General features: G+C 32.4%; 2 protein-coding genes and 1 non-coding gene across 5 annotated transcripts; 2 read left to right on the forward strand and 1 right to left on the reverse strand.

The window, feature by feature from the left end:
* Positions 1-884: 884 nt before the first annotated feature.
* Positions 885-5,575, reverse strand: LOC100643434 (serine/threonine-protein kinase PAK mbt). Its single transcript, XM_012307681.3, has 7 exons — positions 5,375-5,575; positions 4,626-4,998; positions 4,084-4,483; positions 3,599-4,012; positions 2,961-3,493; positions 2,689-2,842; positions 885-2,587 (listed from the first exon to the last, which is right to left on the reverse strand). Exons 2-7 carry the CDS (start codon positions 4,988-4,990, stop codon positions 2,426-2,428), a joined length of 2,028 nt encoding a protein of 675 aa, XP_012163071.2. The 5' UTR covers positions 4,991-4,998; positions 5,375-5,575; the 3' UTR covers positions 885-2,425.
* A 70-nt stretch (positions 5,576-5,645) lies between these two features.
* Positions 5,646-8,363, forward strand: LOC105665846. The gene is made up of 4 exons (XR_007224055.1): positions 5,646-5,773; positions 6,421-7,134; positions 7,460-7,570; positions 7,674-8,363. It is a non-coding gene; the product is annotated as an odorant receptor 30a (transcript).
* A 235-nt stretch (positions 8,364-8,598) lies between these two features.
* On the forward strand, positions 8,599-11,288 carry LOC100643874 (zinc finger protein OZF). 3 transcript variants are annotated; one of them, XM_003392984.4, is made up of 4 exons: positions 8,599-8,918; positions 9,206-9,283; positions 9,362-9,505; positions 9,582-11,288. In XM_003392984.4, the coding sequence occupies exons 2-4, from the start codon at positions 9,221-9,223 to the stop codon at positions 11,103-11,105; spliced, it is 1,731 nt and encodes a 576-aa protein (XP_003393032.1). In that variant the 5' UTR covers positions 8,599-8,918; positions 9,206-9,220; the 3' UTR covers positions 11,106-11,288. The 3 variants fall into 3 exon arrangements, with proteins under 3 accessions (XP_003393032.1, XP_020724007.1, XP_020723985.1); XM_020868348.2 differs by having other exon boundaries at positions 9,206-9,457; positions 9,530-11,288; XM_020868326.2 differs by having other exon boundaries at positions 9,206-9,457; positions 9,550-11,288.
* Positions 11,289-11,507: the final 219 nt, after the last annotated feature.

Here is an 11,507-nt window from a genome sequence, read left to right on the forward strand (position 1 = left end):
TGAATTTATAAGGTCACTAAAGTAAAAAGTCACGTTACGATATATTTCTTAAAATGAATAGCGAGAAAAATAAGCAGATTAGCATACGCCAGTATGCGAATACGCTATCGCACACAGTCACGTAGTAATAAACAAACATGTATGCCTTGTAGACTACTATATTGGTTGTTTTTCTCTTTTTATCTTCGAATTTTATATAAAAAATACGCTCAGTCAGTGAAAAAAGCATTGTCGTAAGCAGATTGTATATTATATTTTCATTACGATAACGGAATTCTGTTACTTTCTCCAACAAATATTTGACATATGCATCGCGCTATGTGAATTCCTTACAGTGTAGTTTCTGAGAAAACATCATCGGTTAAATTTGGTTGAGAAACGTCAGTGGCGCCAATGACCAAGCATACTTAGCGCGAAGGCTCGTCGCATTCCACCAATCGGCTAAATGATATTTCAAAATATCTTTCTATCCGAATCGTACGGTATCAGCGCCTCTGACGATTATAAGGTAAGATAAATCGATTTCATTTTACATATTCATACGATTCCTATCTTTTCTTTCGTCGACGTCTCTTAGTCATCACATAATACAAAGTATATATCCTTGAAAGAGTCGATGTTGCACGAGAATTTGTAAATTTTTTCGAATTTCCATATATTTTCTATTATAATCAAAATATTTTTTGAATTGAAAGAAATATTGAAACGCAATGTATAAATTTTTTTAATTACGTCAACATGTATTCCTTAATGGATATCGAATTAAGATATCGAAGGTAATGGGATCAACAGTTCAGGAATTGATTTATTTTTTGCCATTATAATAATGTAAATTCTTATAAAAGATATTGTGTTATTCATGGAATAAAAAATACATAATGGACTCTTTATTACGTCTGAAGTATATTTTTGTAAATGTATTGATTAAATTTATTTTTTATTTTGTCATATATTTTTGATTTCATTCTATTAAATTGTTTAATATCAATTATCAATAGTCAATACGTTATCGTATACATACATACAGATTCTGTAGTCGCAGACGTGCACTTCCATGTGTATAGGTAGAAAGAAAACGAAAGAGAGGCACAGGCAAACGTCATTGTGAAGTATCTTGTAAGGATTACAACAAACGCATAACGATTGTTTCGCATAATTTTTGTTTCTTAAATTTCTATAAATGGCGAGTAGCTAGGTAATTCATTTCACTTTACGGTCACTGTTTTTGCTTAAATGTTTTATCTATGTAATGAAATTCGATAGTATCTACATTTTGTAAAAATTCTATTGCGATGCATATCTTAAATTATCGTTATCATAAATCATCTATCCGATCGATGGCCTTTGTCCGTACTGTATTTTGATCTTTTATTCGATCAAGGTAAATGGCATTAGGTATCATTGCGGTTTATCTTAAAATATATTAATTAATATAGTGAAATACCTATTGTTCGAAACTTCTCTGGTTAATTCCACATGAAATATCTACATATTGAAAAGTACGTTAATAATTACAGATATCTATTTACTAACGGCATATTTTTCTTAGCGCATTTTTGAACCTAAGATATTTTGTTATATGTTCTGTTATATGTATATTAAGAATACTGAAAAAAGCGCACTGGATCTAATATTCGAGTAATTTGAATCACTTTATGGCGATTTTATCACGTTATTTTATCAGCCTCAAAAGATTAGCAATAACTTTTATTCCAGTCGCGTACATTTAAAGCGTTATACCAACGCATATCAAATAAATTAGGATAAAAATCGATGTTTTGCTTTTTTAAACTACACGGCATACAAATCGTCGATTTAAGCAATGTATTAATCGACGCTAACTATTCCTTTCTCAGAATACTTCAATTTGTCTTATTGACACTCTTGAATTAAATATGACTACTTACTAGTTACCTTAAGTACATGCATGACAGCAATATTTTAGCAAAAATATTTTTATTCTGCTGATTAGTAATATCTCTCATCGTCATTTAAATCAACGAAGGAAATGAGATTTTTATCTGTTATTTTGCAAATGATTTCATAGGTAACAAATAGTGAAATTGATATCGAAATGAAAGTTGTAAATAGAAGAGCACAAAAACAGTGCTGCTTAAGGCACTTGAATGTGTACAATACTTTGTTAAATAATTCGGTATAAAAAAGTATCTTTTACAACGTTAATACCTAGCATAGGCAACGTAGATAAATGATATAACATTTCTAGATTAAGGCCACAATGGAATGTAAGTTTCTTTTTTCAACAATCAAAGGCCACATAAATGTTCCTATATTCTATATATTCTAAAATGTACCATCTAATAACAAACTAAAAAACAATCGTAAACACGATTACGTTTGTAATCTATGTCCGTGTTAATAAATCAATTACCACACCCGTCTTTTTACACCAACTTATCAGCACTTAGCAGTTCGTATGCCTGGAACCCCTCATCAATGGAATTAAAATACTTGGACTCTGTGCTTGCCTAAGAAATGGATGCTGTAACAATTCAGTAGCCGTGGCTCTTTGCGCCGGATCACGAACAAGCATTCTTTCCAAAAACCCTTGAAGACGCGGACTGACCTTTTGAATAACAACAGTGACAATCATATCAATAAATAATCCATATAAACCATATCATTATGTCTGCATAAATAATATATTGTGGAATATTTTGAACTCACTTTATGAGAATTTTTCAACTTTGGAGGAGGCATATCTCTAATACGTCTCATAGCTTGTAAAGGAGGTTCGTTAAAAAACGGTGGCTCTCCGTCAACCATTTCGATGATCATTATACCTAATGACCAAATGTCTACTTCAGGACCGTATGGCAACCTGATGCAGTGAATGCATATATGAATACATATACATATATATACATGTACACAATATATCATTAATGAATTGAAAACGGAACACTTATACGAAATTAAACAGAAAAGTTATAATTCACCTAGAAATAACTTCTGGACTCATCCAATATGGTGTTCCAACGAGAGACTTTCGCCTGGGTAATTCTTGAGACACTTGAGCACAAAATCCAAAGTCGGATAATTTAACTCTACCATCGGCTGTTAGTAATATCGAATCAGACTTGATGTCCCTATGAATAACACCTTGAGAATGTAAATATGCAAGTGGTTTCAAACATTGAGAACACACTGTGGCAATCTGACTTTCGTCCATCCGAGAATGTGTGACAATATCCGTAAGCGCTCCACCTTCAAGGTATTCCATCACGACCCATAATTCGTCATCTACTAAGAAACTATCATACATTTCGACAATATTCGGATGGTGGTAGTCTCGCATGATAACCACTTCGTTAAAAAGTAGTTCACGCCGCTGCTGTTTTCTTAAATCCATTTTCTTCACTGCCACTTGCCGATTTGTATTTTTTTCAGTTGCTATACATACTGTTCCAGTGCTTCCTTCTCCGATTTTAAGAAAATTTTCTAAATTTTCTCTGGGATCGCCACGACTTACCTACAGTATTACGTAGTATAACAGTAACGATTAAAACGAAATAAAAACTGTCAAGTATTGTATTCTTTTCATATTGATTATTGATGCTAATCTTTAGTTTCTTACCACCATCTGTAAAGCCGCTCGAAATTGTTCATGAGTGAGTCTTTGTTCTGCTGTTTGTTTGTTCGTCGTACTCGAACTTGAACCGACCGCTAGATTACCCGAAGATAAAGCACTCTTCATATTTTGATTTTGATCAGGTGTCGAACTGTTTCCGGAGGACGGTAGATTGGACTTTGACAAATTATGCATCGATTGAGACGTTTCAATAGGTTTTTTTATATGAGATTGCAAAATGGATGGATTTTCTGGCGTACTGTAGGCTTGTGAATATTTATTAACATTATGCGTACTCAATTGGCTCAATGGTCGCTGTGAAGCAATGGATCCAACAGGTGAAATTTTAGGTTGCAGCTTATGCAAAAGAGTATTTTGAGTTACTTGTTGATCCCTCGAGGATGTTTCGATATGTGAAGCCTGTATAAGTAATAATATATATTTTTAAACATTGATAAAATGTAATAATACTTATGCATAGCACTGCTTACCTGGACGTTTCCATTATACTGTCCAGATGTACTTGTAGTCATCTGAGTATTTAGCCTATGAAATTCAGAATCTACGAGTTGGGGAGTACTAGGACTTTGCATAGGACACTGTGGGGTTGTAATGGGACTCAAGTTTTGGAAATTTAAAGATAAATTCTGGGCATTAGAACCAACATGCGTTAAATTGGGAGATGATTGCATATTTGGATTGAGATTCTGAAGATTTGGGATCATATTTTGTGCATTAGGATGCAACGTGCTTGCAACATTGGGTGAATTTTGTCTCATTTTATCAAGGTAATTATGTTGCTTTCCAAAGTTAGTATATCCTTGTACTTGATTAGTGCTAGAAGGTATTTCTTGACCTTCTGGCACAGATGGTGGCAAATTACTGTTATGCCTGTAACATAAAAGTGTAATAAGATACTTAATAATTATAATAACACCTACAATAACATGTTTGTTATATACAATAATACCTATAATAACGTCTTTCTTATTTATAATAACGCCCTGATTTCACACATATAGAAAAAGGTTACCTGTAATCCCTTCTGAGTCTTGGTGGGCTTGAAGAACGAAGAGAGTTAGATCTAGCAACTGTGCTGGTTTTGGGTAATCCATTTTCAGTATTTTTCTCACTGGTAGAAGTTCTTCCTTTTGGATCATTATGCCCTCGAACAATAGTTTTCAGATCTAAAATTTCCGTAGGTGTAATTTCACTTGGATCCACCAAGGGTAATGGTCTGTTTGTAGATTTCAAAATCTGATTGTTTCCAACAATAGAAGCCCACTGCAATGGAAGTCCAATGAACTTTCCTTCACGTTTATCAAATCCAGTATGTACACGATGTTCAAAATTCGTTGGAGTAGATATTTGTGGTTTCTTCTTCTTTTTGGCAAACATTGCCCTTCCTACAATGATTATATTAATATTAAAACACTCCAGATACAATTAAAATTAAAGAGTATAATGCTTTAAACATCTGTATATGTTAACATGTTTGCAAAACACGTAGTCTAACGAGTATTTAATCATATATTTCAAACGACAAGAGGATCCTGGAGAGTAACAGATTTGAATCTGTCAATTGTATTTGTTGCAAGAGCATCATCTTCTCAAAAAATAATTTTGATGTATTATAGAATATATGTGATAATCGAAAATGATTGAAAGATTAATTGTTACGTTCTAAGAGGAAATAAAGATGTAAATCGTAAAAAATTATGCGGTAGAAAATTTAGAGAAAATAATAAAGAGGAAGAGAAGCCAAATGACAGCAACGCCTACCAGTACGTGATGCGACCGCCTTCAAATAGTTTCTTTGATCTGTTGGTTAGATTTCACAGGAATTATTGTTTTCCGTTAACGTCACACAGTTTTGAAAAAATGCCAAACTTAAAATAGTGCCGAAACATAAAAAACTTGGGTAATTAAAATAAGTAAATACGACATTTAGCCTTTCGACAGGTCGTTCACACACCGGCGCTCCGCGCGGAGAGCTTACGAATCTTTCTTGGCATTTGGCTCGTGACAATTTACTCAAATGTGCGTGAGGTAGCACCTGCAATGAGATTACCACAAAGAACGTAACGCATAGAAAACTGTGTCGGGAGAAAGCAATTGCCGATCATGATTCGAAAAGAAAGGATACATCGATTCACAATCATTCTAACTCTGCCTGTTAGCGTACGTATTATATATTATGCGAACTAGGAACACATTTTTTCGAGAGACAAATTGAATGAAAACTTCTGAAATTGTGCGAAATGTTCATAAAGGAACATTTTTGATCTTAAATAAAACGAATACGAGTATTTAAATTTTGAAATAGATTTTATCGAAAAATATCTGAACTTTAATACCTGTATATATATATATATATAGATCGGAATGATAAAAATACTCGATTCAATATCTCCACTGTTGTATGTCTTCCTTCGAAACCTACTTTCGCTTAAACGTATATATACGTATAACAGTTCTTACATATATTAATTACGAGTTTTGAGTTTAACAAATAGCATTTGGAAAAGATATTATACGTATAAATCAGATATATGTGCAGATTGCTGTATTCGTAATTTGTATTTTGAAAAGATTGTTAAATTGTGCAAAGAACGATTGTTCAGTAGGAAGATATCATTCATGATATCGCGACGTGAAACGTTTGGTTTTTCTTCGAAAGAAAGCGTTTACAGGATCTAGTTGATCGATCGTCCGAACCTATCAGAGCTATTAAAAATGTACGAGAGAAAGGAGAAACGAGAAACTATTTCCCCCGTCTATTTAAAAGTTAAGTTGACAAAAAAATGTTTCATCGTTGTTGTTTCCAGATACTTTCACAAGTGAAAAAGTAACCTGTATGTTAACAAGCAACGACGTTAGAAACAAATTTCGTTTCTCACGACCGAGAACAAAATAAAGTATTAAACATTTTACTATTTTTTCCATGTTGTAAGGTTATTATCACGAGTATTTAACATTATCATTTGACATTTTTATTGCTGTTCACGCGTAAGAAAGAAACGATAACAATAGCATTTAAAAAAGTTTGAATGCGTTGAATATGTAAAAGTCAAAGATGGAACATTCAGAAGGTGTATTTTATAATTAATTGATATTTTTCAAATAATTTTTGTTTATTGTTAATCTTGGCAAGAACAGTCAATATATTCAGTTATATATTAATATATATCTTGATAAGGCTGCTGATGATTCTGCCGAGATTCAGTATTGTTATTCGATACGTAACGAACGGGACAGATGCAGGAAAGCTCCTTCCATTGCCAACTTATTACTCTTACAATGTCTTCAAAACTTTATATTTTGAAATAATGTACGTTGTTCAATGTATCAATTTGTTGATAGCATCATTTTGTTATATCGGGGTCGATAACTTTTTTGGAGTATTAATCCTTCATATTTTCGACCAATTAGAAAATCTTCGCTTTCACCTTGCAAATATGAAGGATTCGAGATATGGATATGAAACTTCTAATCACGTTTTAGGAGCTACTATAGAAGATCACATACGACTCATCAGATATATATGAATCTCGATTAACATTGTTACACAGGTCTGTGTTATTTTCTCTTATTTTTCTTTCCAATTTACAAATACGTATGTATTATATTATGTTTTTATTAAATATACACAACTATAATTATAGAGCGATTAACGTGATCGAAAATATATCGACGCTGTTATTTCTCGTATTGTTGATCAATTTCAACATATGTGCCTGTATCTATAGGTTATTATTAATCACAGCAAGTGAATTGATTTATAGAATTATGAAAGATAATTGCGAAACAAATCGTAAAGTTAATGATAGTGATATTTAAATTCTGATATTTCTTAAATATGTATAGATATCCGCTGGGAAAGAGCGGTTTACCGTACTTCAAGTGGCCTACTTATTCTGTAATTTTGTAAATACATTTCTTCAAACGTCTCTTTATTTCTTGGCAGAACAAATGTTAGTAAGTCAAATAGGTGGAGATGCTTAATACCGTTTTCCATGATTCGTTGCATCATTTATTGATGTTCATTCAAAGTCTCTTTACCACACATGTATGCATATAGTCCGAAGGAGTTCACAATACTGCATACGAATGCGAGTGGGTAAGCCTGAAATTCACGAAAGCGAAAAGCTTGATTATAATCATGGCAAGATCAAAGAGACCGCTCCATTTAACCACGGGAAAATAATTTCCTCTAACGATGCTAAAGTTTTGTAATATAAGAAGCCTACCTTTCTTTCCTTTTCTTTTTCTTCTTCTGCCTTTGTCTTTTACCTAGCATCGTTTCAGATATTAAAAATATCATTTAGCTATATATCCTTCCTACTGATAATGTTACATTAAGACATTACAATTTATGAACATTCACCAGCCAATCTAATTGAGTTCTCCCTAGTTTACATCACGAAAGATACTTAAACGAGGCCCTTTCTATGAAATAGATCATAAATTTTTGGAGAAAAGATAAACATAGATAGAACATTGTGTGCTTCCAATCATAAGTATCATTATTTATAATAGAAGTAAATGCATAAATTAACGTTAGAAATTTTAAATTCATTATTTTTGTCTATATATACATATACTTCTCGTCGTTATATGAGCAGTAAAGATACAATATACGTCAATTTAATCTAATTTATTATAATGAGGTAGAATATATCGAAATAAACAGATTCTTCCGACTATCCGAATAAAATAAAAAAATACATTTAGAAAATAATAATATTTCTATGAAATATTATCAATTATGTTAAAATATTATATAATAATATAAAGAGATATTAAAATATATAATTAGAAACGAATAATTTCATATAAAATATTTGCAATAAATAATTCGAAATAAAAATATCTTGATCTGTTGTCTTTTTTTGTTTTAATAAATATACGTCATAAATAAATATATACACATATAGTATGTATCGAAAAAGATGTGTTCTGTAATATATCGTTATCGAGCGCGATCATTCAAGTTGCAGTTCCGTGTAAAACTTGTTAGATAGTGGTATGGTCAAGCAACGAATTTACGTATGTACTTACATACATATAATTGTGTAGTAGATGTATGGTATTTATGTAACGTGTGCTTGTCATGTGTGGTAGAACGCGCAGTATAGTTTCGTGATATAGAAGTAAATCGATCGATTCAACAGATATAATTTTTTGCAAGAAAATAAAAGGATATGTGTATAATTGTAAAGAGTACAAGAAATTGAATACGCTAAAACGGAAAACAAGCAGAATAGGAATTAACAGATTTTGATTTGCTCGTTCTGCTTTGTGGGTGAAATGTGTAATCTCCGTAGTAAGTATAGATATAAAAAAATCATCGTGTGCACTTAGTTTGGTTGTAACAAATAACGGAACGGAATTATCGTATGAAATAGAATCTTACGAATAAAATGATTGCATGCATAAAAATCTTTGAATCGACTAAATTGTTCGCCGTATATATACATTTAAGGTTACACGACTCTGTACGCTACTATTGACTACATTTTTAAAACATTATTTGTGCTTTTTATGCTATAATCAGGTTGTTTATATGCAAAACATGATAAGACCAGATAAATAAATAAATTTCATTTCCAGACTAAATCATAGCAAATGGAAGATTTTAAAGTGAAAGATGAACCGATGGATGCGTTAAACATAGACAGTCAGGTTATGGTAAACGTTTTCTATGAAACAGCAGCACCATACAATACAATGCTTCCACAAGGACTCTAACTTAAACCTTACTTTAAGGACGAAAACATTGTAAGCGTTGTACTTAAAGAGGAACCAGGCGATAGGTTTGATCCAGACTACATGGAGGACATCTGCTCTGGGACATTCGAGAAGGTATTTTTACCTATCGAAAATAACGAAGTTGACTTCTCTAATGAAATGGTAAATTTCATTCAAAATTGTCAGCGGTTGAGTTTTGTTTGTAGAAGAGTCAATCGATCCAACAAAACGATTCTAGGTAAAACTCGAATTGGATGGGGAATCCAGTAGTCATCAAAATTGGACAGCACAAATTGCAAGCACAAATTTGTGTGACAAAGAAGATGGTGCTATGCAAAGGTGCTTAACCAATCCAAACTTTGCTCAAGTGCATGATGCAGAAAAACATCCAGGATTTTGTCAAAATGGACAGCAACCGAAATTTTATAAAATACAATGTTCAATTTGCAAAAAATGGTTTTTGAATAATGATTCTATGGTTACTCACTTGAGAATGCATTGTAGTGGAAATCAATGTGAAGTTTGCCAACAAAATTTTCAGGATAATTCTAGTTTACATGCTCATATGTTGACTCATGTTGGAATGAGCCCACTGGAATGCAATGTCTGTCAAAAACGATTTGCTTACAAATGGTGTTTGCGTAGCCATATGCAAATGCATGTGCTAGAAAAACCATATGACAATGATGCGTTACAACAAGTGTTTATGAAAAGACCAGATTCTGAGCATGATCAATCATTGAACATAGAGGAAAGAGTATTTGAATGTGATGTTTGTCACGCGACGTTTAAAGAGAAATCTAGTCTAAATCGTCATGTGCTTACTCATACAGAGGAACGTCCATATAAATGCGATGTATGTTTTGCAGCATTTAGGGAAAAAGCAAAGTTGAATATGCACATGACATTACACAGTGGAAACAAACAGTTCAAGTGTACAATGTGTCATAGATCGTTCACACAGAAAACAGCATTGAACAACCATATGTTGGCACACAGTGGTGAAAAACCGCACGCATGTAATATTTGTGAAAAAACGTACAAACGAAAGTCAGAATTAATAAGGCATACAATGGTTCATACTGGAGAAAGACCGTACGAGTGTAAAGAATGCCTAATGACCTTTCGCGAAAAGGCAAAATTAAATTCTCATATGCTTGTCCATACAGGTGAAAAACCACACGCATGTCAAATATGTCATAAGGCTTGTGCTCGAAAATCAGATCTTAATAGCCATATGCTATTACATACCGGGGGTCAATATGATTGTAAAGTCTGCGATAAAATATTTACACGTAAATCGGATTTAAATCGACATACTTTGATACATACGGGCGAAAAACCATTTGCGTGCGAGCTATGTGACATGGCCTTTAGAGAAAAAACTAGATTAAATTCTCATATGCTTGTGCATACTGGCGATAAACGGCATGCCTGTCATATTTGTCAAAAATCTTTCAAAGAGAAATCTTCGTTGCGGAAACATATGTTAAGTCACACTGGTGATAGACCATATGAATGCTATGTATGTCATAAAGCATTTACTCAGAAAACAACGTTAAATAGTCATATATTAGTACACGCAGGAGAACGACCATATGAATGTAGTGCATGTCAGAAGATATTTAAGGATAAAGCAACGTTGAAAAAACATTTATCCGTGCACATAAACGAAAAAACCCATGAATGCCTGATTTGTTTAAAAAAGTTTACCCACAAAGCTGCATTAAATAGTCATTTATCAACAAATCATACATCGTAATCAACGGGATCTAGTCTATTATATTTCGGCTTTTAGTTTCTTTCTATTAAGCACTGTTCGTATATAGCCGCGTAAAGATGATTACGTCTATCTACATCTGTTTTATATGCTGACCGATCCAAACGATCATATTCTTTTCTGTATATCTTTACGTATAAAGATAATAAATTAATTTCTAAATAATTTTTTACGATCCCATCTTTTTACCTCCCAATACCTCTACATGATAAATGAAATGTGTTCCAGTTGTAAAAACATATGTATATTAAGTTTTTGAACGTTTATTACCATAATTATATTAGCTGTTAAGTTATAAATTATATTAACGATATAAATTTTTTTACGACTGCGATAATTAACATATTGATAATCATGGTAATAGCAATATGAAAATGTTTTTAA

Source organism: Bombus terrestris, chromosome 1, assembly GCF_910591885.1.
Source record: "Bombus terrestris chromosome 1, iyBomTerr1.2, whole genome shotgun sequence".
In the NCBI taxonomy this organism is placed as follows: domain Eukaryota; kingdom Metazoa; phylum Arthropoda; class Insecta; order Hymenoptera; family Apidae; genus Bombus; species Bombus terrestris.

Excerpts from the sequence above, each read along its gene's own strand:
- LOC100643434 (XM_012307681.3), bottom strand. The coding sequence starts at position 4,990 with ATGTTTGCCAAAAAGAAGAAGAAACCACAAATATCTACTCCAACGAAT. Across the intron at positions 4,013-4,083 it reads AGTATAATGGAAACGTCCAG|GCTTCACATATCGAAACATC; the intron begins GTAAGCAGTGCT and ends TTACTTATACAG. Across the intron at positions 2,843-2,960 it reads AGTCCAGAAGTTATTTCTAG|GTTGCCATACGGTCCTGAAG; the intron begins GTGAATTATAAC and ends TCACTGCATCAG.
- LOC100643874 (XM_003392984.4), top strand. The coding sequence starts at position 9,221 with ATGGAAGATTTTAAAGTGAAAGATGAACCGATGGATGCGTTAAACATA. Across the intron at positions 9,284-9,361 it reads ACATAGACAGTCAGGTTATG|GACGAAAACATTGTAAGCGT; the intron begins GTAAACGTTTTC and ends CCTTACTTTAAG. Across the intron at positions 9,506-9,581 it reads TTGACTTCTCTAATGAAATG|GTAAAACTCGAATTGGATGG; the intron begins GTAAATTTCATT and ends AAACGATTCTAG.